At 40.5% G+C, this 26,364-nt stretch overlaps 1 protein-coding gene across 3 annotated transcripts in view; it reads left to right on the forward strand.

Annotated features, from left to right (window-relative positions):
* Window positions 1–26,364, forward strand: part of ITPRID1 (ITPR interacting domain containing 1) — a 105,998-nt gene that overhangs the window by 74,452 nt on the left and 5,182 nt on the right. For all 3 annotated transcript variants that reach the window (XM_045495239.1, XM_045495238.1, XM_045495240.1), the window contains 2 exons: window positions 22,536–22,618; window positions 23,449–24,738. In XM_045495239.1, coding sequence (XP_045351195.1) covers window positions 22,536–22,618; window positions 23,449–24,738 — 1,373 coding nt within the window. The remainder of the gene's footprint in view (window positions 1–22,535; window positions 22,619–23,448; window positions 24,739–26,364) is intronic.

Genomic DNA, 26,364 nt, shown 5'->3' on the forward strand with positions numbered 1-26,364 from the left:
GTAGGAGGGTTTGGAGGTTATTTTTCCACTATTCTAGAAGTACCTCTCTCCCTTTATGTCTTTGTAATAAAACACATTTCTTTCCTGGAGCTGTAGTAGGATATTTGCAAGAAAAAAAAATGTGTGTTCCTTCTAGCATTTTGGTCCAGACCCTACATTTATGTTATTATTCAGGAACAATGGATTTTAAATTTTCCACTAGCAGAATATCAGGTAGTAAGACACACCAGAAGGAAAGATATTCTTGGTTAAGGCCACCTTTCTTTTAAATTCCCATATGATCAGCAGTCTGTTTTATTTCGGTCTGAAGCCAGATCCAGTGGTTATGTTTATATTTATGTTGTATACCCAATAACACTCTGGACATTCCTGAATTTGAGAAATGGCTCCTCAGAAATTCAGATATCATTTTGAACTCTTTATTGTTCTCTGTACAGCATAAGGACATTAGGTTACATTTGTGGCATTCTTGTCATTAATAAGAGCTTCAATGTTTTCTAGCTCATGTGTTTTTTTCCTCACCGTCACCTGTGCAACAGCTCAAGCCGTCAGCTTATTACCTTTTTTAGATGCTGGACGTTGGCTCGGAGGAGTTAAGTAACTTGCCAGAGAACAACCAGTTAATATGCACCAAGGTTAGGAGTTGAATCCAGGTCACCTACATTAAAGGTTAGAGACCTCTTCACTATACCATCCAGTGGCCTGGATCCCAGGTTTTTGATTGTTGTTTAATACAAACCATCTGATGCTTAAAATACCTATACAACATCCAGGATTTTCTCAAGCATCTAAAATAAGGGGGCTGGGGAGGTGAGTCCATGAATGTTTCCAATAAATTATGCTTTACGAGGGAAGGCTGGAGCTAAATACCTTTGCTTTTGGAGGGGCGGAGGATGTAGACGGGACTATGAGGCTTAACTTGAGCTCATCAGCTTATCTGAAAAATAATTCTGCATGCAGGTCTGCAGATTTGTACTTTTTCTAGTAACTTAACAAATATTTACTAAGCATCCATTATGTGTCCAGAGCTATAAATAATACTGACAAGTCATCTACAAAAAGAAGAGGTGACATACAAAGTAAAAGGTATATATGCCTCTTGACTATCGTGATTTTCTGTTTCATTCAATACTGTATGCCCATATCCTTAGGACATATGCATATCCTGGTACATAATTGGTGTTCAATAAATATTTATGGCATGAATTAACTCACAAGAAATTTCAGATATTTTTAAAGGTTATAAAAAGAGAAAATGGGGTAATGTAGTATACAGTGTCTGGGCACAGGGAGCTATATTATACCGCATAATTAAGGAAGGTTTTCTGAGGAGAGAGTATCAGACACTCTTGTCATCTGACTTGAGAGTAAGTTATGGCTTATATTTTGAAACCTACTTCAGAAGCAACCACAGAGAAAACTCCTGACTTAGCAGCTATGTTTATGCTTTCAGATCACAAGGACTCCTGAAATGTCCTTTCTTGTTCCCTAGAGTAGAATGGCAGGGGTGGATGCCAGACCACACTCGGGTCCCTTGCTAATATTTTCCATCGCCAAGGGACTCAATGGATATTTCCTTTTAGCTATAAGCTGTAGGCTTGAGAGTGTAACTTAGTTCAGGTTAACTTTATACTAATTTTTTAAAGGAGGATAAGATGGCTTCAGGACATATATATTGATTAGCAAAATGGTAGAAGTTACCATAATCCAGAATTCACCCTTAGAAAACAAAGTGACAAAAGGTTCATTAAACACATACTGCCAATATATTCTCATTTGTTCTTCAGGCATGGATACAGGACTAACTGGAGAAACGCCAAAGATTTGATATATGTAGGTTAATGGAAAAAGGTCCGATCACATGTAGTATTCGTGTGAACTGCAGTAAGTTATTTGAGGCCCACAAACCTCAATGTTTCCATTTTCACAATGGGCATGATAACATTTACCCAACTTGGGTGATGGGCATTGAGGAGGGCACCTGTTGGGATGAGCACGGGGTGTTGTATGGAAATCAATTTGACAATAAATTATATTTAATATAAAAAAAATTCACCCAACTTGGAGTTGTAAGCATGAGGGACATGTACGGAACATCACAAGCAATAATGGCAAGCAGTAAGTGGTAGCTGTTAGCCCTATTGTTACCAAGAAGGATTCATCTCACAGATCCTTTGCAAATCCTCTTCTGTTATTTCTACGGACAAAGATATAAAGACATGAATGATTATCAGTGTATTGTCCTTAGTACTCTTTTAAGGAAAATGAAACATTAACTTTTAAAAAATGGAAATCCTTTCTCTGATTCTTAGGAGTAAAGTATGTGTAACTACATACACTGTAATTTTCAGGTATGATCAAGACTGTTACTAGTAACATACTAGGAATCGAAGTAAGGACCAATGCAAGTAGTATGGTAGAGGTTACTGGGATTTCTAATTCAGTCTTCTGTTAAGGGGCCTGGCTGCTAGACAATGCTTTGAAAGCGTGACAAGATGCCTACTATCCACACGAACATGTAACTTATTGGAATTCTTGCCATTTTCAAGAATTGGGGTTTGTTATCAATATATTAGTAACATCATCTTTAATTGATCATGGCTTTCTATTGTGGCTTTTCTTGATTTTTTAAAAGGTGCATCAATGTTCATTTATATTTCTTTATTTATCAAGTTCATGGTTAGCCCTTCAGGGCCTAGAGATGACTGTTTGCATATCTGGGCTTTTTGCTTTCAATAGTTAGATTTTTTAACATGTAGGTTCCAGAGTTCAGTTATGAATCATCGCTACCATTTGTCTTTGACACTGACCTTGGGGAAAGGTTTGTGTTAGAGTGATTTATTAGGAAGTATTCCTAGAAAAACAAACAAACTAACTAACATAGGGGGACTGAGGAGTGGGACCGTGAAGAGAAGGAGGTAATATACTTTTTAATGCACCCTTCCACAGAGCAACAAAGGTCTAATTTTTTCATCATCTCATTGGTTCCACAGGCACTATCTGTTATTTTAGCCTTGAAAAGAGCTAGTAACTTAAATCACACAGTACATTCCCCAGGTAACTGGAAGAATAGTTTTCAATGGCTTTTTTCTGATTTCCTCTGTGCCCAAAGCAAGAAACAGCATGAGGATTATGCACAAGTGAATGAGACAAAACACACAAGACCAAAAAGGTTTCTAAAATGCATATGCTGGCAGCATGAAAGCATTAGCTTGTCTTTCAAACAATCATCAGACTCCCAAACCTCTCCTGCCTTCCTTTTGCCTCTCCAAACCTGAGCACTCCATTGATCAATGGAGTGATTTTAATCTTGATGGCTGGCATATATGGTGTGGTTGCCCTGGTCGTATTCCAATCTAGATAATTATATCTCCTCTTCCTCACGCCTCCTGTTGCTGATATTCTGAGTGGCATTCTTCTTTCCTTTTTAACCAGCTGCTCCGGGGCATCACTGTGAGGTGGTAAACAGTTGGAGGGAGCTGCCCCAGAGATGGTTGCACATCGGTGGTAGGTGTGCTGTCCTGGTTCAATTTGTCTATCAACTTTGTTCAATATTCAAAACTTGTGGCATCTTTCAGGAAGAAAAGCCTAGAGAAAAAGCCTAGATCTTACAATCATTCCTAAACCCTTAGCAGATTTGAAGCATTGCTCTCCTGAGGATGGAGATAACACCAACAATTAAAAAGTGATAGACCTTTACAGAGAGGGTGATTAATGTAAAGGGGTTTCTCAATATGAAGTATTCATTGATAACCTATCATAAAATTAGCCTTCTGTTCAGGTTACCCACAGGTATCATACCTCCGTGCAGTATTAGGCATTTCTAAGTTAAGCAAGAGGGGCATTAAAATAGCACCCAAGGGGTACCTGGGTGGCTCAGTTGGGTGAGTGTCTGACTTCAGCTCAGGTCGTGATCTCATGGTTCATGGATTCGAGCCCCACATCGGGCTCCATGCTGACAGCTCAGAGCCTGGAGCCTACTTCTGATTCTGTGTCTCCCTCTCTCTCTGCCCTTCCCCCGCTTGCATTCTGTCTATCTGTCTCTCTCTCTCAAAAATAAAAGAAACATTAAAAAAATTTTTAAATAGCAACCAAATATACCCAACAATTTACTTAAAAGAAGATGTGTTATCAGCATAACATCAAAACCATCACGCTTTATGTGAAGGAAACTTTATTGTGACTAGAGATAACAGAGTTCAGACAACATTATTTCAGAGAAAACACATTCCAATTGGTCACCTCCATTAACAGTTATTCTCCAGACAAGTTCCTTATCTTCTAAATAAGCCAATGTCTCATTTTCTAAAGAAAAAAAAGTCACCATACTCTCTTGTCATTTTTCTGGCTCATGGTTGTGTCCCTCCCTCCAGCTCTTAGGAGAGGGACACTACTTTACCTAAAATAATCAGTTAATTTGGTTTAGGGAACAGAGATAAAATATTTGAATTTCAGAAAACAAAAATTTGAGTTCTTCAGAAGAAATGTGCTTACATTTACTTCTAACCCTACAAATCACTTCAGGAAAAGAAAATATAGTCCCTTTTCTATTTTAGCAAGGGAAATGGTGGGAAAAGAATTTCAGAAGCACACTTATATCTATTGCTGTTAAAGAAATTCTACACACTCTTCAGACATTTCCTGATAGTTGTGGCCTCCCCACAATCCTAAGGAAGCTTGGAGAAGGCAGAAGCCCATCTTCCTGATAGACTTTTAGGAATTGCCTTCCTTCTTGATTCTATTAGTGTTACAGAAGCAAGGGCTATGATGTCCATATCCAGATCAAGAGTATAAATATTTCTCCAAACTTCAGAACTTTTATGCTTTATGTATATCTTTCTAGTCACTACCCAATTTGTCCCTCCTTCCCCACAACATGACCAATAGCCCATAACCAATAATTAAGGCTGCTCATGGGAAAATGCAAAGAGGGCAAGTTTACAAATTCTTTGGGAGTTCATCTCATGTCCTTTTCTTCTGATATACAACACTGCTGGAGGCATCTGGGTACTGCCACCTCTAGGTACCCAAGCTTCACAAAACTTTTGGTCAAGAACGGGAAGGCACAAAATGTTTCTTTGCTGATCCATAGCTCACTGCTAAGACAAAATGCCTCCAGTAGGCTCTTCTCCTTAGAGAAGGTAGAGAAGACATTAAAGAAGGTTTTGAGTCAAGGGGCACCTGGGTGACTCAGCCGGTTAAGCCACCACCTCTTGATTTCAGCTCAGGTCATGATCTCATGGTTGGTGAGTTCGAGGGTTCTCTCTTTGCCCCCATCCCCCCACATATGTTCTCTCTTTCTCTCTCTCTCAATCTATCTCTCAAAAAATAAATAAACTTTAAAAGGAAAATAAAAAGGCTTTGAGTCAAGATAGCCAAAGGGAGGGGTGCCTGGGTGGCTCAGTCGGCTGAGCATCCAACTTCAGCTCAGGTCGTGATCTCTAGGTTAATGAGTTTGAGCCCCGCATCAGGCTCTGTGCTGACAGCTCAGAGCCTGGAGCCTGCTCTGGATTCTGTGTGTCCTTCTCTCTTTGCCCCTCCCCAACTTACACTCTGTCTCTCTCTTTCTCAAAATAAATAAACATTAAAAACGAGAGAAGAGAAAGAGAGAGAGAGCCAAAGGGAGCCAAAGAAGGCCAGAAGCAGACTTTCAGAAACTTGCTTCCTTAATTGGGTTACAATGTAGAACATCATAATTATAGTTGAGGATTAAGACTCACCTACAATTATTCCTATTTTGTGAATGAGGAAATCAATACTCGTAAAGGTTAAGTAATTTGCTCAAGTTCACCCAGCTGGCAAATGTTGGCATCAGGACAAAGCCCAGAACTCTCTGACTCCAAATGGCATACTCTGCCCAGATCCCGTGCTCTAAATAACTTTATTATAAAATGCGCTTTGCTGATGCAGACTGCTTTCTATCAGAAGCCAGATGGATAAGATGGTTTGTCCCACATATCACAGGGGGTGGGCGACACACAGCATTTCAGGATTCACTCTGTACAACCTGACGGCCCATCGCCTTATATATAGCATGTCTGAGAGAGGAAATCCCTCCACTCCCTGTCTCCGTCTTTACCTTTGTCTTCTTCCAATTTCTAAAGTACACTCATGCTGTCTTTAATTTGTATATAGTAACCATAATATTCTATTAGTTGTTAAAAATAGATTTAGCCCCCTCTCCTTTTCTTCACCTGTAAATACACGTGAGGTATTCTTTCTCCATCTGCAGAGGCGTTAGTGAACCATGTTGAGCCAATATGTATACTCACGTTAGATATTTAGGGGTGGGATTGGGGTTATGGTTATTTTCAGGCAATCACATTTTTGTCATTATAAAATAAAGGCTTATGACCACATCTCTAGGCCAACCCTCATACTTTACATATGAGGAAAGAAAGTCCCCTGAGGTAATTTGCTCCAAGTGCCAGTGATAATTAGTGCCAAATCCAGACCCAAGATTCCATTTTTAATCTTCAATTCTGATGATTTTTTGATTAACCAATTCTCTGTGTAACATGTTCCTAATTTACTCTTTGTTTACACCATATGTGTAAAGCTGAGTTCAAGCAGGTAAATCCACTATACCACAGCATTCTGATGTCAGGAATAATGTCTGATTTCTCTTCAATCCCTAGAATTTCCCTTAGTGACTGGCACATGGGAAACACTCAAAAATATGTATGTTGAAGAAACAGATGACCAAATAGGTTTTTAAATAAAGCATGTTCTTAAAAACAGCTAAAAAATTAGAGTAAGCTTTTCTTGTGATGTCTTTTTTTCTTGATGAAACCCAGGGTATTTTATTGATTTTTAATTTATCTATTTATTTATTTTTAATTGAAATTCAAGCTAGTTAACATACAGTGTTGTCTGGGCTTCAGGAGTAGAACCCAGTGATTCATCTGTTACATGTGACCCCCAGTGTCATCCCAAAAGTGCCCTCCTTAATGCCCATCACCCATTTAACCCATCGGCCCACTCATCTCCCACCCCCCGCCACCACCAGCAACCCTCAGTTTGTTCTTTGTATTTAAGAGTCTCTTATGGTTTGCCTCCGTCTCTGTTTTAATCTTATTTTTCCTTCCCTTCCCCTCTGTTCATGGGTTGAGTTTCTCAAATTCCAAATAAGAGTGAAATCATATGATATCTTTTTAAAAATCATTTCCTTTATAAAGTTATGTTATAAATGCTTCATCAAAATAAAATGATCTCACCCAAAATTGCAACACTATATTTCAGATTCAGCTACGTTAAATGTTAATAAGAAGGTTCTTTATTTACAGGTATTTAATGATGATTAAAAAAAAAACCTTCAGCAAACTTTGCTAAGACTTCTTTATCTACGTATGGCTCAATCTGTGATTTTTCCAGTGTTAAAAGGAACCCAAGTTGATTCTAAAATCAAAGAACAGACAGAAGTTCAAGTGGGTTGTAATCTTGGCAAAAACATGTTCTGCCAAGAAAAAAAAAAAAAAAAAAGAATTCAGCCTCCAAATCTGTTACTGTGCATGCATCTTCTGGTTTTCCTTTTGTATGAGCAAAGTCCAGGAAAGAGAATCATAGCAACACATAAAGCAATGGAGTATATTTTGTGTGACTAAAAACATAAAAATTGCTCGTTTGAAATTAGACAACTGTATAACTCCTTTTGAAAAGTCCATTTGTAGTTGGCCACCCTATCACCGCAATTATACTTCAAGTTTGGGTATATAACCTTATCTTCCCAGAACTGCCAATGAATAACATTGTATCGTATTGTGTTGTGTTGTATTGTATTGTATTGTATTGTATTGTAAGTTTATGTATTTTGAGAGAGAGAAGGACAGCATGAGCCAGGGAGGGGCTGAGAGAGGGGGAGAGAGAGAATCCCAAGTAGGCTCCACACTGTCAGCACAGAGCCCAATGTGCGGCTCAAACCCACCAACTGTGAGATCATGACCTGAGCCAAAACCAAGAGTTGGATGCTTAACCGACTGAACCACCCAGATGCCCCTGTCATGAATAACATTTTAAATCACCGTAATTAGCCTAATTGCCTAAATAGCACCTAATCTGATGCTACTAGGTAGAAATAAGTTTTTCTAATATGTTTTTGCTTGTATTTCACTATTTATAGATCTGCAGTTGTCCTTTTCCTTTGTTATCATGTTTCCCTTTGCTATCATGAACATCCCAAAGGTGGATACAACAGCTTAATTTGAGTTCCCCCCTGTAGTAGTTATTCAAAATTTCTGTTCTGAACAGCTTTTAGCATTTAAATCCAACAGTTTTCACATGTCCATGAAACCATGCTCTATCAGAGAAGCCAGTGCTGTTGGGGCCTCAGGTTAAAGGGACTTAGTTTTAAATGTGCCCCCAAACTCTTGTTATAAGACCATTTATTCTTTGTAAGGGCCACTGGCATCCTCAAAGTTCATTCTCAGAACATTAGACTGTGAACTTCTAGAAAGGAGAGGGATGATCCTATTCACCATGTATCCCCTGAATCTAGCACATTGTCTAGCACACAGTAAGCACTCAATAGATAAATGTTTGTGGAATGAATGAATAAATATAGCAAACTTCTTCTAGAAGGTAGCTACTCATCAATTTTAAGATTATTTTATTGTTTAGGAGGCATACCTTGTGAATTGTGTGTTTCAAAGAAAACATATGTTGGGAAAGATGTCCCGGATATTTTTCATTGCTATCAAAATAAATAGAAAAGCATTCTTAGTATTTTTCTTTAGCATCTATGCTATCCTTAATGTGTGGCTTGTCCAGTAGACAAGCTCTTCAAAGCCTGGGCTGCATCTTTCAATTCTCCTCATTGTCCATCCAGTGCCTGGCACAGAGTAGCCAATCAGTAAATGGTTGTTGTTATATGAATGGGAATATATATAAAATAATTTTACCAAAATTTAAAAAGGCTTGGTAGCAGAACATTAGTAGTGCAAAGAAGAAAAGAAAAGAAAAAGCTGACAAGGAAGATATTCTCTAGAGAATCATCAGCATAAACAGGACAAAGAGAAGTGAGTAAATATTACAGATATGGAGGACAATGCCCAATCCTCTGTTCATCTTTTCTCCAAGCTTGAGTGAGTTGAGGTCGCTAAAAACCCAAACCTCTTTTTTATTAAAAAGCAGATTAATCAGAATTAACATGAAAGAATATGCTATGAGAAAATTAATCATGGCAAGGCATTTTTAGTTGTCAGTTTGATTGTATAGGGTATATCACTCAAACAGGAAAGAGAAAGTATATCAAAGCGTTTGACTAAAAAGAGTTTGAAAAGAAATTATTTACTATGGTGGGCTGGATTGAAGGAACCAGTAAGAAATTGGGAAGTACCCCCAAGACTAGCAGGAGTACAAGGCCATGTCTGAAAAGACAGACAGAATCACGCAACTGGAGCCAGATCAAAGTGGAAGCGTTAGAAGAGAACACCTCACCAAGACTCTTACTAAAAAGGGAATGCAGCCATTTTCAAAAAGCACCTTGAAGGAAGTGGGTGAATAAATACTCCATATTATTTCCCCTGCCCTTCAACCTCCTACTTCTATTTAGCACCTTCCATCAGTGGAACACAAATGCAAGCTTGGAGCACAGACGGGGCAGAGAATGACCTGAGTGAGGCAGTGAAGGTAAGGAAGGGTGAATGGAAAGCACCAGCACACAGCTGGCTTCCCTGAGAGCCCCCTTTGTCTCGGATGCAGCCATGAGTCTCACATCTGTCCCCTAGAATGCAGCTAGATGAAAATCATAAGCCTGATTCTTGAAGAATCTCTTAGTTCTCTAGCTTGGTGAATCTAAATGTTTGGTTTTTTCTTTTTTCCTTTTTGAACCCTGGATTATTACTTTTGATGAAGTAGACTGCCACATAAAAGGGATACTTCCTCCTATCTGAGGATTTGACATAATCATCTGCCAATCAACTGGTTAACTCAAGCAGGAATAACGTTTGCTCCCAGACTGGAGCAAACAAAAAATGAAAAACATTTGGACTGGTTGTCTCTACAACTGTGGCAGTCGAATCAGTACAGAAATTAAAAGCTACAAAAAAATCAGCATTACAAAATCTGCAATCCACCCATTGCCTAAGATGGTGATGGGGACATTGTTCATTTTACCCTGGGAACTTCTAATTTTCTATTTTCAAATATAGGATAAGCACTGGATCTAAATTTAAATGTGTCATTACATTCTTCCAGGATAATGAATGCAGGTTTGCTATTAAAAATTGGATCTGTGCCCCTTCTTTTTTGTCTCAGGAATATCTAATAAATAAGAATCTATGTAGACAAAGAGGATATGTAATTGAAACAATACAATCTTTATAGATTCTTAAAAATGTTCTGTTTTAGGAATATGTAATTGAATTAGAATTCTAACCTGTTTCATTCCAAAATTCTGCATGACCAAACCCCTAATTATTTTATTCCACCTAGCTCCAGGCACACTGGCTTCTTTTCTCCTGTGGGTGGAAACATAGCTTGTGAGGGGGGAGGGAGCAGAGGGAAACATCACAAGTCACTCCCTGTGAATATATTACTCCGTAGTGTCCTTTTCAGCAATTGTCAAGGTAATTTGTTGATATGATGATTTTTAAGAAAATGGTATTGAAGATGGGGCGCCTGGGTGGCGCAGTCGGTTGAGCGTCCGACTTCAGCCAGGTCACGATCTCGCGATCCGTGAGTTCGAGCCCCGCGTCAGGCTCTGGGCTGATGGCTCGGAGCCTGGAGCCTGCTTCCGATTCTGTGTCTCCCTCTCTCTCTGCCCCTCCCCCGTTCATGCTCTGTCTCTCTCTGTCTCAAAAATAAATAAAAAATGTTAAAAAAAAAAATAAAAAAAAAAAGAAAATGGTATTGAAGAGATGCCAGAGGAAGCAGTGCGAATAATGCATTTAAAAATACAATGGAAGGGGCGCCTGGGTGGTGCAGTCGGTTAAGTGTCCGACTTCAGCTCAGGTCATGATCTCACGGTCCGTGAGTTCGAGCCCCGCGTCGGGCTCTGGGCTGATGGCTCAGAGCCTGAAGCCTGCTTCCGATTCTGTGTCTCCCTCTCTCTCTGCCCCTCCCCCGTTCATGCTCTGTCTCTCTCTGTCTCAAAAATAAATAAACATTAAAAAAAATTTTTTTAAATACAATGGTCAGACCATGGGACCAATAGAGAGGGGTTTTCATGCTCACTTAACCTTTCAACAAACATCCTCTTAATAGATGCCAGAAGATAGTGGAGGCACATTTTAAATTGGAATTTGTTGCTGAAGAATTCTATACCCTTTCAAATTGTCGTATATTTAGTAAAGCATCATTTCAGATAAACAAAGTCTCAGGAATTATAAATTACATAGGCATAATGCAAATGCCATGAAAATTCTTAGAAGAAACATGACAAAATAATTCAACAACAATATCCTGGATCTAAAACCCAAATCATATCATAGAAAGCTGAATGTAGAAGAAAATATAATTTTCAGCAAATACAGATTAATTAGGGAGTCAATACATACTGCTAATTCTTAATGTTGCTAATTGTAGTTTGAAATGTTTGCATATTTTAAGTTATCACCAATTTAATTTAAAAACACTCTACATGCTTTGTGAATTACCAGAGGGGAAACAGCAATCATGAAAATATAGTATACTTGGCAAAAGAATAAACATTAAAATTTAATTATATTAATAATACTACCAAATATTAAGGCCAGGAACCAGGATAAGTGTTTTATATTATTGCCTTTAATCCTCACTGAAGTCTCTGAGATAGCTATTTATGGTGCATTTCAAAATCAGGTCTACTTAAATGTGATGTTTGGGGGTTATTAATATAACAGTAGGATAGCAAATCCACATTATAACTTGTATCCCAGTTTTCACTGATTTGTATCAGCCATTGGTAATGTCGAACTGTTAAATATTCTAAGGCTGAATTCCAGCTCAGCAGAAGAGATTGTCGTGAACTATAAGTGATGCCTATTTTCAGATTTTCATCAAGTATATCACATATTTGCTGAATGAATTGCAGTTATAAAAATGGAAAACATAAAATTACAAACATTGAGACCAAATGCATATCTTATGAAAGTAGTTATAGATGGAATAGTGCATCTAACAAAGGAAAAGAATCAAAAGTCATTTAAAAATTTATCCACATTGAAAATAAGGAATCACAGAAAACCTAAAAGAAAAATGAATGGGCAAAAATATACTACAAAGTATGCCAATGCAAAAAAGAAAAAGAAAACAGCAATGACAGCATTACTATTAGATACTATGGAATTAAAAAAAAAAAAGAGGGACCATATAAAAACTTATGAAATAAGTCCAAAGCTATCTTAAGAGGCATAGACATAGTCTTTTCTCTTTTTAGAGACATTAGAATGAAAATAAATTATCTGACTAATGACATTAGAAAATAAATTTTAAAAAATAAGAATTGGGGCTCCTGAGTGGCTCAGTCGGTTAGATGTCTGACTTCAGCTCAGGTCATGATCTCACGGTTCATGAGTTCAAGGCCCGCATTGGGCTCTGTGCTGACAGCTCAGAGCCTGGAGCCTGCTTCAGATTCTGTGTCTCCCTCTTTCTCTCTCTCTGCCCAACCCCTACTTGTGCTCTGTCTCTCTGTGTCTCTCAAAAGTGAATAAATGTTAAAAAAAATTTAATAAAAAATAAAAATAAAAAAGTAAGAATTACTATCAATCCAAGAGGTAGAAATCCTGAAATATTAGTAACTATTGCCAAAATTAAAAATTATCAAAAAATTGTATCTTTTAAAATGTGCCATAGTCAGTGGTTTTATGGCTGAGCTCTTTTAAAAGTTTAAGGAAATAATACAATATCAGCTCTCTAAGCTGCTTGAGGGCATAGAAACAGACAGAAACCTACCCAGTTATTTTCCACACAAGTGGCACAATTCTTATACCAAAGTCTGAAAAAGAAATGCATGTGTTCACAACCACACGCATGTGCACACACACATTATAAGGAATTTTTGGAAAGAAAAAAGCTCACATATATTATGTGAAAAGAAGCAGATTATAAATTGTGTCTGTTATGATTTTAATTTCACAAAATACACACAAAGACAGGTGCACAAAGAAGCTGTGATGGATTTAAAGACCTATAGACATATTATAGTAACCTGCATGGTTAGAGTATAGGTGATTTTTATTTTCTTATTGACATTTTTTCATTTTCATAATTTTCTTCACCAGCATGTACTACTTCTGCAATGCTGAAAAACAACTAATGGTATTAAGCCAAAAGAAGCAGCTTAGAGAAGCAGCTTCTCTCTCTGTGTCTCTGTCTCTGTCTCTCTCTCTCTCTCTCTCTTTTTTTTTTTTTTTTGGTAATGATAAAGAAAGTTCATTCTCACTAAAGAACAGAAGAAAGACTGCCAAGCCTAGAGCAATAAACGAACAGAGACAGAGAGAAGGAAGAAAGGGTAAGAGAGAGAGAAAAGGAAAAAAAAAGAAAAAGGAAGGAAGAATTCCCAGGTAACAAGAGGTTGAAACAAAAATGTCGAGAAGGCACTCATGGAAGTTATAAAAACCTTATGTAGAAATCTTGATAGGATAGAAACTCCTCCGTCCAAGCCTGCTGGCATAGAAGGAAGAATCAAATTGCTTCAGGAATATTTGCCACAATCGCGAATGTTCTCAGCCATTCTTCAGTTCTAGGATCACAGTCAAGATAAATATAATCTCTGTGAAGGCGGGTACCTTTGTTGATGTTGTGCAGGAGTTTCTAGAACAGTGTAGGATCCCGCAGGGGCCCAGTGAACGTTTGTGAAATGAAAGAACGAGGGTTTGCAGTAGAGCACCCCCCGGCTCTGTGTCGTGCCTCTTCTCTTCAGAGTATTCTCAGTGGCTTGGCCCACAGCAAGAATGGGTTTCAAAGCCAAAGGTAACACCAACAGATTTTAGAATGAAGATCAAAATCATCTTGACAGGATTAGCCAGACCAAATTTCACAAGAAAACAAAATAGAGACTGATCTCAGTATAACTCAACTGGGAACCCAACATCTGACTAGACTAACCCTTGGGCTGTGTGGATAGGAGTGAAATATTCAGAAGTAGGCAAAGGGGAATCCTCCTGTACTCCATGTTGGTCAGACCACATCGCACCTACTGAATCTAGTTCTGAGTCCTGGACCGTATAGCAAACATTACTGGGTAATGCTTATTCAAAAGTACAAGACAATGGCTTGAAAACTCTGCCCCGTGAGGGCTGATTTAAAGGATCTGGGGATATTTAAGCTGAGGAGGAAAGGCCTGGAGAGTACAAGAGAGCTGTCTTGAGGAAAAGGGGTTAAACATGTTCGGTATTACTCCCTGGAGCAAACTATGACCAAGAAATGGAAAATGCTCAAGCAGATTCAGCTCAATATAAAAAGCATTTTATAAAAGGTATGATATGCTCTGACTCGATAGAAGTAGGTCCCTGTCACCACAAACGTGTAAGCACTAGCTAGATGGCCATCTGTAAGGAATGTTCTGGAAGGGACTCCTGCATTGGATGATAGGTGACACCATTCTATCTTCCAACCTGGAGAACTGACTTTTGTTTGCTCTATAAAACATTTAAAATTCATTTTTAAAATGCCTTTGGGGGAACACAGCCTCTGGAGTCCAGACACTTCACACTGTCCCTATTGTCTTGCATTCTAGCTGCTTCACAAGCTTATGCCATGCCCAGCTCCTGAGGCATTTAAGTTTGCATAGTCTGTAATGTCCAGTCCAGTTCCAAGATAATTGGCCTCTGTGACTCAACCTCACCACAGAGCTGTCACAGAATTTTCTCCCACTAGGAGGCAGAAGGGAGGGGAACATGGCAAAGAAATCGGTGAAGTATAATAGATCCATGTAGACAGTGAGCCCCAATTTAAGGCTGAACTGTTCTGCTCTATACAACTCCAGCACATGGTACACCCCCTAAAGACTCCTTTTCTTTTCCTCCCTCCCTCATTTATGTTTCAATTCCATAGACTTCCTTTCTCCTGAGCCTCTAGGAACTCAGACTACATTGAGAGTAAAACTCTCTACTTAGGATTCAGAAGTTATTATCAGCTCAGCTCAGAAAAGCAACCCTTTGAGTTGACTTTTCTGACTACTTTTAGCCATTCCAGAGACTCGGGGCGGGGCCCTGGCTCCTCTGTTCTGTGGTTGGTGTAATGCTGCCACCTGCTGATTATTCAGGCAAAGTGCCTGAGGCATCTGTCTCCTGGCGGGCAGAAATGTTTCAAACTTACTAGGCAGTGAAGCAGTCTTACCCAGGCAGGGTCCACCCACCTGGGACGGTAAAATCTAACTCTGTGAAGACAGTCCTGTGCTGAAAAAAGTAATTTCTAACAAATATTAATATTAATAATGGTACATATTAATGATATTTATTAATATTATTAAGTTATTAATATAATTTATTTATTAATGATATTAATAGTGACAGAATTCTAATTGGTAATGTTACTCTGTCACAAAAATTTATATATATATGTATATATATATATATATAATCTTTTACATGTACAGAAAGTCTTCAAGTATTCGTGTATCCAACATGTATTATTAAATATTACCCTCATCACAACCCACAAGTAATCTATCATTACCACATTTATTCTTTTTCCCATGATGAAACATTCAGAGAGTATAAATGGTGTGCCCTAGATCACACAGCTAATAAATGAGAGAGTCAGAATCTGAATCTAGTAGATCTGGTTCCAGATTTTCTAAATGACTCAGTTATGGGACCTGTATGGATCTCAGTAACATATGATGTAGAGAAGTTAGCCCCCTTGAGCTATGGGATTGGCAGAGTGGGGGACCCAGCAGTCTAAAAGGGGCATGACAAACCCATTAGATGGCTGATGGTGGTTTGGAACAGGATCCCTCCCGTAGTGGAGGGTTTGAATAATAAGATCTCGCTAGGAGAAAAAGACTGGTAGGTAGAGGTAAGGTGGGAAGTCAAGGCCCCAACCTAGTGAATTAAGGAGGAGCTGTAGTTCTTGGGCATATTAAGAGTCTGTGGAAAATTCCATTGTAGGTGACGAGGCTTCTAAAGTTCTCCCAAACCTGGCCTAGATGGTTTCAGCAACTGAGCTGGGTTGGCCTGGGGGTGCTGGTAGTACTTCCATCACTCCCACCAGAGGCCATACTGTCTTCCCATAAGTCTTGCTCTCCATATCACTTATTAGGTGTGAGGACATAGGAGTAACAAACAAACCCGTTTGAATTTGTCTGTTTGTTTCATCATCTATTGATCTATTGTAGCCACCCTGGGTGGGGAAGTTTCTCACCCTTTGTATCATTTAATTGCTACAACCTTAAGGGAATGCTTAGAATTTTGCAAACCCAATTTCAAGATGTTTATTGTCTAGCTGCCGAAAAGGTGGTTTATAGGCAAGAAAGATTTTTAGTTTTCTGAAGAAACTAAACCATCTGTAAACTGGCCCACATTTTGCTTGGTGACTCTTTCTAAATGATTCAGATGCATGTATTTGACTCCTAAAATACAAGATAAACAAGCCTCTATTCCTGGGAGAACTATGCCCAACTCCACCATTTGATCTCACCATCAAAGAAAAACTCTCAAAATCTGGTTGTTTCACAAATACACTTAAATGAGTTTCAGAGGTTATTTTTGTTGTTTTTGTTTGTTGTGCTTTACACTAGTGTAATTAACTGAAGGTAACGGTTATAATTTTTAAACATCCATCTTAGAGGAAATTACTCTTTTTACCTTTTAGAGGCCCTTTATGTTAGTGGTTGTTTATTTCCATTTGGACCAGATTGATATGGACCAACCAGCATATGGAGGAATGAACTCCAACATAGAATTTTGTTCTAGTACTTGAATGCACAGTTTCATCTTAGACTTGTAAGAAGAGGAATAGCAACCATTTTATATGAAGCTTATACTCAATAATAGTAATTGGGTAGGGATTATCTAGTAAGTTCAAAGACTAATGATGTACCTGGAGTCCTTCACAGCTTGCGGTGCAAATCTTGCACCAAAACATATAGAAAGAGGAAGAGGTTCCAAAGCTGTTTCGTCCGTCCTTCAGCAAGGTTCAACCCAGCTATCGAATATCTCTGGGCCATTTAACGTTTACATGGTATGAGGACGGAGAGTGAGCGGTAAAAATCAGTCCCTTCTTGCTTTCTCCTGTCCCATGCTCTGTCTACTGCAAAGTGGTTCTGGGGGCTAAGTAGAATGTGGGTCCCAAAGCACGTAAACTGGAACAGGAGCCTTGTGTAGAAAACTCTTGACGATCAGCCATCCACTCTGGAGGGCTAGTCAGTGGAGAGGCCCCAGCCAAAGTGATCAGGGCCCTTGGGTGGTACCAAAAAAGTATTTGACATTCTGCATTGAGAGTTTGAAAGGTTTCTACCCTAATCATCATTTATTTCATACTCATAGTTGATATAAGGAGAAAAATAGGTGATTTGAAAGACAAAACTAAGAGCCTAGAAGACTAAAAAACTAAAACTCTAGAAGAGTTTTAATATTGGTTGAGTTAATTATAACAAAAGCAGTGAAGTCTTAAATATTATACCATATTCTGTAAATATTACACAAGTAAATTTCCTATAATAAATATACAACAGGTATACACTATTTCCTTTGTCAACAAGTAAACAAGTATTCTGTTACCCAGGCTAAGGTGTCTGTAAAGATTGTACCTCATAGTTAAAGGGAAACTTCACAGGGAGTTCCTTCCATATAAACTACTCAGTTTTATAACAGGTGATTGTTGGTTCTTTTGTTTTACTCTCCTAGGTCTTTGTTATAAACCTCACACTACACTGTTAGTGTTTTTTGTTTAAATTTTTTTTAACGTTTATTTATTTTTGAGACAGAGAGAGACAGAGCATGAACGGGGAGGGGCAGAGAGAGAGGGAGACACAGAATCGGAAGCAGGCTCCAGGCTCTGAGCCATCAGCCCAGAGCCCGACGCGGGGCTCGAACTCACGGACCGTGAGATCGTGACCTGAGCTGAAGTCAGAGGCCCAACCAACTGAGCCACCCAGGCGCCCTTTGTTTAAAGAGTTAGTTGTTATTTTAAAAGATTTAGAGAATTAAAAAAAAAAATCTTTAAAACTTACCTGCACCTTTTTTTCTTGCAGCACTGTAATATGTCACTCCACTGTCTTCTCACTTAGATCATTTCCAGGGAGAAACTCTCTGCCTTCCTTAACTTTGTTTCCTTTGTGTATAATGTGTCTTTTTGTTTCTGGCTGATTTTAAGACTTTTCTCTTCATCATTTGTGTTGGAAAATTTCACTTTGATGTACCTTGGTACAGTTTTCTTCTTGGTATATATTTCTTGTGCTTGGGGTTTGTTGAACATCTTGAAAGAAACTTTTTTTTGAAACATTTTTTCCAGTGCACCCCCTCCTCTTTGGGATATTCCAATGACCTACATGTTCCATTACTTGGCTTGTCCCATGGCTCACAGATGCTCTTTTGATTTAAAGAAATTTTTCTTTAATCTCTGTTTTTTACACTTGACCTTAGCCAAAAGGCTGAAAGCTATAATGTCTGTTTTGTATTAGGGATACTTTCTACTGCTATGTCTTCAATTTCATGAATTTTTTCTCCTGCAATTTCTAAAATGCTGTTAATTCTACCCAATATGTATTTTACCTGAGACATTGTAGTTTTCATTTTTGGAATTTCTATTTGGGTATTTTTTTTAAGGTTTTTTTTTGGGGGGGACAGAGAGAGACAGAGCATGAACGGGGGAGGGGCAGAGAGAGAGGGAGACACAGAATCGGAAACAGGCTCCAGGCTCTGGGCCATCAGCCCAGAGCCTGACGCGGGGCTCGAACTCACGGACCGCGAGATCGTGACCTGGCTGAAGTCGGACGCTTAACCGACTGCGCCACCCAGGCGCCCCTCTATTTGGGTATTTTTTAATATCCAGCAGTCTCCTCTTTATCATATTTAATCTTTCTTCTAGCTTCTTAAACATATGGACCATAGTCAGACCATTATCCTGGTAGGTAATTCTAACATCTGTGTCAGTTTCAGTTTATTGGGTTGTTTTCCTCACTATGGGTCATACTTTTCTGCTTCTTTGCATGCCTGATATTTTTTGTTAGATGCCAGATGTTGTAGATTTTACTTTGTGGGTGCTAGGTATTACTCTATTTCCATAAATATGCTTGAGCTTAGGTCTGGGACACAGCTGAGTTACTGGGAAAAGTTTGATCCTTTCAACTCTCACTTTGAGGATTTGTGATGTGGGGGAAAATGCTCATTCTAGGCTTAATTAGTCCTCACTCCTGAAGTAAGACCTTCTGAGTACTCTGCCTCACCAGTGCTCTGAGAATTGTGAGGCTTGGGAATCTGGCTGATGGAAGCATTGCACTATTCCAGGCCTGCATGAGTGGTAGGCACTGTGTCTTCTAATCCTTTCCAGTGATTCTTTCCCTAGTCTTTGGTGTTTCCTCAGGAGCTGATCAGCCCTCCGGTAAATACTAAGGGGGGTTTCTGTGAGTTATCTCTTTGTGAAGATCTCTCCTCTCTTCCACTCTTCCCTGCAAACTCCAGCTGGCTCAGTCATTCCAGACTCTTAGTTTTATCTTTTCAACTTAGGGAGTCTGCCAGGTTCTGCCTGGGTCTGCCTTCCCTCCCTACACCACAGCCTGCAAACCGTCTCAAGGCAGGAAGCTGAGTGATCATAGGGCCCACATTATTTGTTCCTGACTTTCAGGGACAGCTACAGCCATTTTTAATTATCTGATGCCTGTACTCTTGAAACCATTTTTTCACATACCTTGTCCAGTTTTTTAGTTGTTTCAGGGGAGGGAAATATAGTTCTTATTACTCCAGCTTGCCAGAAGCAGAAGTCTTCTTTAAGTCTATAACCAGAAACCATTTTCCATGTTTTACCCTTAACTATAGAATAAGAGGTAACAGCAAGGTCAAAGACATTGTTTTCTCAAATTTTCTCCCATCGCTCTAGGTTTCAGCTATTAAAAACTTACAGTCTCGTATTAAAGGGCTAGTATCCAAAATCTATAAAGAACTCCCCAAACTCCACACCCAAAAAACAAATAATCCAGTGAAGAAATGGGCAGAAAACATGAATAGACACTTCTCTAAAGAAGACATCCAGATGGCCAATGAGCACATGAAAAGATGCTCAACATCACTCCTCAGCAGGGAAATACAAATCAAAACCACACTGAGATACCACCTCACACTGGTCAGAGTGGCTAAAATGAACAAATCAGGAGACTATAGACGCTGGAGAGGATGTGGAGAAATGGGAACCCTCTTGCACTGTTGGTGGGAATGCAAACTGGTGCAGCCCCTCTGGAAAACAGTGTGGAGGTTCCTCAAAAAATTAAAAATAGATCTACCCTATGACCCAGCAATAGCACTGCTAGGAATTTACCCAAGGGATACAGGAGTGCTGATGCACCTGTACCCCAATGTTTATAGCAGCACTCTCAACAATAGCCAAATTATGGAAAGAGCCTAAATGTCCATCTGCTGATGAATGGATAAAGAAATTGTGGTTTATATGCACAATGGAATACTACTTGGCAATGAGAAAGAATGAAATCTGGCCTTTTGTAGCAATGTGGATGGAACTGGAGAGTGTTATGCTAAGTGAAATAAGTCATACAGAGAAAGAAAGATACCATATGTTTTCACTCTTATGTGGATCCTGAGAAACTTAACAGAAGACCTTGGGGGAGGGGAAGAAAAAAAAAGAGAGGGAGGGAGGCAAGTCATAAGAGACTCTTAAAAACTGAGAACAAACTGAGGGTGATGGGGGGTGGGAGAGAGGGGAGGGTGGGTGATGGGCATTGAGGAGGGCACCTGTTAGGATGAGCACTGGGTGTTGTATGGAAACCAACTTGACAATAAATTTCATATTAAAAAAAAAACTTACAGTCTCTGATTTTTAGATTTTCACTTTAATGGAGGCTGAATTAAAGAATATGGAGTTTATAAACTTAGATTCTACAAAGCTAAGCTTCTTTCTCTTTACTCTGACCCCAGGATGGGATAGTTGGAATTTGGGTTGGGGCGACCACCTCTGGAACCACATCTCCACCAATTATCTCTGTTCAGACAGATGGGCAGTTAAGACTGGTGGGAGAGAGTCCTACAAGGAGATGAGGTGCTGCTACTCTTGTTAGCGGGGCTTCCCTTGAGGGCTGGATCCAGAACACTTGAGCAGAGGTTGGACTGCTTGTTTGTGTGCTCTTTGCTTTTCACTCCTCTGCAGCAGCTAGTGCTTCAAGCAAAGGTAAATTCCCTGTTTCTCACTTAGATACCAAATAGCCAAGCATGACATCCATCAACAACCCCACTCCCCAGACCCACACCCAACCTTTCTCCTAGGACAAATGAGGCTCCTCTTTCTGCTTCTTGTAGAAGAAGGGCTATTCTCCAAATGCCCTCTGCCCAGGTGACTTCCTCTTCTAACCCCGTAAAGCATTTCTTACTAAAGAGCAGCAAAAAAATCCTACAATTGAATCTTTAGCAAGTTGATCCTCTAGTAGCCACCCATATCCCCCACCCCCGCTAATGTAACATATCTATGCAAAAAGTTCAAATAGATTTAGAATTTCCAGACGCTTATGTTTACAAAGTTGTTATCTGCCCTCACTTAACACTGTTCTTTCTCTGCCCCTTCCAGCCTGTTGCGATGACAAGAGAAGCAGTCTAAAACATGAGCACAGACTTGTAGTCATATAGAGTCCAGATGAAGCTAGCTAGGTTCTTATCTAACATTTCGTTAAAAAAAAAAAAAAATAAAGAAGATATACATGTCTTAGTCAGTTAGGGCTGCTATAACAGAATACCACACATTGAGTGGCTTATAAACAACAGAAATGTATTTCTCCCAGTTCTGGAGGCTAGAAGTTCAAGATCAAGGTGCTGGGCCATTTCAGTGCCTGGTGAAGAGCCACTTCCTGGTCCACAGATGGTCACCTTCTCACTGTGTTCCTGCATGGTGGAAGGGACAAGGGGGCTCTCCTCTCTGGGGTCTTTTTTATAAGGTACTAACTCTATTAATGAGACCTCGGCTCTCATTTCCTGATCACTTCCTGAAGGCCCCACCTTTTAATACCATCACCGTGGGGGTTAGGATTTCAACATATGACTTTTGGGGGCCATAATATTCAGTTCATTGCAAAATATATACACACAGATATATACATTTTGTTTGTTATTGTTTTATCAGCGTGGCATTTAAGATATACGCATTTCCTGCTGGATTTTCTTCCCCTTAGTCAAGACGCATCACAATCATTTGTTATTTAGTTTTAAGAGATGGTAGTTCTTTTTGCTTTATTTCATGTTTTTACTCCTTGTATCAGGAAACCAGTGGCACAATTTTCCATGGGCCCTCTGACAATCGATAAAGTAAATCCTTGTAATTCCCTCCTTCATCTACATTTCTGCATTGGGCATTTATGAAGATCTACGGCATGTCGGGCACAGAGGGGGTTTGATCTCAGTCCTGTTGACAGCCTATTTCCCTTCACTTACTCCAGGCCTCTTTATTTCTTTCCACAGGTGCCACAGTGAACAGAGAAAACAGCTGCCAGTCTGACAGCAGCGGGTTCCTGGATGAACCACCAGAACCACTGCCCCTGCAGGTAGAAAGTCCTTGGAGGGCTGGAATAGGAGTAAAAAGAAAGATAAGTAGATAACACACTGCCACATTTGGAAAAGAGCAACCAGCCCTTAGAAGATATGCACCCTAGGCACCCAAGGGACAGGGGACGATGAAGTCACAATAAACAAGGTGCCATAGGGACACCTGGGGGGCTCAGCCAGTTGAGCTCAGGTCATGATCTAGCAGTCCTTGAGTTCGAGCCCTGCCTCGGGCTCCTTGCTGACAGCTCCAAGCCTGCTTCAGATTCTGTGTCTCCCTCTCTCTCTACCCCTCCCCCAGTCAACACTCTGTCTCTCTCAAAAATAAATAAACATTAAACAAATAAAAAAAAAGCAAGGTGCCATAAAGCTTAGCATTCCTTTCCTTTTTTTTTTCTTTTGACTTTGCTAAATAAGGAAGGTGAGCCTCCTAGAGAGAAGGTCCCAGTTAAAGTAGTAAACTAACATAAACCTGAATTTGTAACCCTGATCTCCTGACTCCTAAGTCAATGGTAATGATAAAGAAACGACACACACATTTTTTTTTCCAAGAGATAGAGAGAGAGTGCGCATGTGTGAGCTGAGGAGGGGCAGAGAGAGAGAGAGAGAGAGAGAGAGAGAGAGAGAGAGAAAATCTAAAGCAGGGTCTGCAGCGCGGAGTCAGAGGTGGGGCTCAAACCCATGAACCGTGAGATCATGACCTGAGCCAAGATGAAGAGTCAGACGCTTAATAGACTGAGCCACCCAGGTGCCCCAGACGCACCCACTTCTTAAACCGAGTGCCTCCACCACCCTCCCGACCCATTTGCCTTTATCCTGGTTTCTCACACAGATGCCTTCCTTGCCAAGCAGCCAGAGTCCTGCTGAGGATGGATGTAGACAGCCGAGGGATCAGAGCCAACATCCAGTCTCACCCCAGGGCTGCCAACCAGAGCCAGATGAGTCTGATTACAAGGGTATGGTGAGCACATCCTTTCCATATCAAGGCTGGAGTCTCTTGGAAGAAAAGGCCTCGATACAAATGGCGGAGAAAGAGTCTCAGTTTGAGGATATGGAGGAGCCACCACGGCCACTGACTCCGGACAGTGCCCTTCACAGGACCACCAGAGGGGGAGAGCCCTCGGGGAAAGGGAGCCACGTGAGGCAGCCCCCACCCATGCCCCCAACTGCATGTGAGACTGTGGTGGGCACAGTCACCTCCACACGTGATTGTCCTCTGGGGTTTATGGCGACCCATATCGCAAAAATGAAGGACGGGTTGCTGAAGCCTGAGGGGCCTGGGGAAACACATGTGCAAAGCCACTGCTGCGAGTTCCAAAGATCGCCTGGAATTGAACCTGCTCACAACAAGTTCCTCCATGTTGACTCTGAGGCCCCAGCCGAAGAAGAAGGCAGTAAAACTTATTCTGACACCAACAGTATCTTACCGATGGGAGAAAGTCCACCACAGCACGTCCCCAAGCCCAGTAACATCATGCCCTATACAATTGACCTCATTCAAATATCCGAAAAGTCCATTCCCCACCTAGGCAAACTGGCTGGAGAAACTCCCCAAGCAAAGCCAACATTTAGTGCTTTGGGTCAAATACCACCTAGGGCAGAATCTGAGATGGAAAACCTTCCTCCAAATGCTGACTCAAACACTGTTAGCTCCAAGGCTGTGACGGTCCAGATGTCCTCCAATCTGGCATCGGCTGCTCAGAATGCTGTGGCTCTGGGGACTGATTCTAAAGGAACAACTTTAGAATGCACTCTGTGTGACCCTGTCCCCACAACAGAACCAGGACTGGAGACAGAATCAAGACAGTGCAGTGATGTTTCCATTCAGACCTATATACGTGAGCCTAGGCCCTGGCATGGCTGTTCGGCCCCAAGTCTCACCAAATCTGCCTCTCTAGACACAGGCTTCCCTCGTATCTACCCAGCGGGCATCAGCCATACCGTACCCGCTCACTGCTGTGTCTGCTGTCATCAGTGTCTGCACTGCCACTCAGAGAGGCAGAGCCCCAACCCTGCGCCCTCAGCCTGTAGGCACTGCCCATGCTTCCATAATCATCTGGAGGCCCAGTTCATGAAGACTTTGAACATCCTTCAGGACACTACAGTGAGGGAGTTGTGTTCTGTAAGTATTCATCTCTGCAAAGACGGGAAGACAGATGGAGCGATACCACGTTGGGGATAATGTTCAGGCCTCCTGAATGCGGGCACTGAGGGCATGCCTTTCTATCTCAGATCATGAGTAGTATTTGTAAAGTGTTTTATAGCTTACCATATATGCCCTCAAATTTCTTCTTATCTGATGCGTCCAATCAATCACCTTCTGAAGTAAGGAGGCAAATTTCATTATTAATCCCCATTTACAGAGGGATCTAGAACAATAAAGTCATGTGTAAGGTTATAAACAGTAACGCATCTGTACCTCATCTCCAATTCAGTCTGACTGAACAGTTCTCTGTCCTAAATTCACTTAGCTGAATAATCTAGCACAAGGTATGAACGCTCTCTGAGCCTGTTTTGTAAAATAGGGAGACTATTCATGCCGCCAACACAGGCTTGTTTTAGGTTAAGTGAGAGATTGCTTGTGAAGCACTCAGCACACTCAGGCACTCAAAACAGTGCCCAGCACACAGAAAGCCCTAGAAAATGCTAATTGTATGGCTGCTTCTGAGACATAGCATGGGGGGAAGCTCAGAGCCAGGTACAGGATAAGGACTGGCTCTGGAAGCCAGGCAGGAAGACACTGATTAGAACGAGGACCACCGATTAAGCCTGGGCCAGCTCCAGGGGTGAGTGACCCTCCATGCAGACAGAGCCCTCCTCATTTCTCTAGCTGGTGTTAACAGATGACCTTGGGCTCACGTAGCCCCAGGTGTGTAGAGAGATCTGGCAACTGGAAATAGACCTTTCTCTTCACTTGACACTATGAGACATCAGCACTTCTGCAGAAAATACAGGGGTTTTGCATCTCATTATGCACAATGACCATCTTTAGACTTGTGTGTGGCTTTCAAATGAGTAGGCGTTTAAATGAGAGTGTCCATACAACCAGCTCATGTCTTCTAAAACCTTGTCTCACATTACCTTAGCCTGCTCTCCTCCTAGAATTCACAATTATCCAAAAAAAAAAAAAAAAAAAAAAATGAGGGGGCGCCTGGCTGCCTCAATCAGTTAAGAGTCCAACTTCAGCTCAGTGATGATCTCACGGGTTCAAGCCCCATGTCGGGCTCTGTGCTGACAGCTGGGAGCCTGGAGCCTGCTTCAGATTCTGTGTCTCCCACTCTCTCTGTCCCTCTCCCGCTCACACTCTGTCTCTTTCTCCTTCAAAAATAAACATTAAAAAAAATTTTTTGATGCTATTTTTACAACAACTTGATCTGACATTATACATCCTGAAATGCATAGCATGTCAGGTTTTATTAGATGACAGTGCATCTCTCCATATTTAGATTCAAGGAACCACAAACATACATTCAAAGAAAATAATCAACACACACACTTGCATTATTATACTTACGTGCGGGTATACACACATGCACACACACACACACACTTGCAGAAAAGCAAGTAAAAATGGGGGAATGCATTCACCCATGAGAGGAGGCTACTTAAACTGAAGAACAAACTCAAGAATGAAGAGAAAAGCCATCTATGGTGAGTGAGTCTGGGTTTGTAAGGCCTGAAAAATATTCTGGAGAAAAATGTCTCTAAATCAGATGCTAAGTGCTAACTAGGACTGCAAAAATTATTT

Source organism: Leopardus geoffroyi, chromosome A2 (genome assembly GCF_018350155.1).
Source record: "Leopardus geoffroyi isolate Oge1 chromosome A2, O.geoffroyi_Oge1_pat1.0, whole genome shotgun sequence".
NCBI classification, from domain to species: Eukaryota; Metazoa; Chordata; class Mammalia; order Carnivora; family Felidae; genus Leopardus; species Leopardus geoffroyi.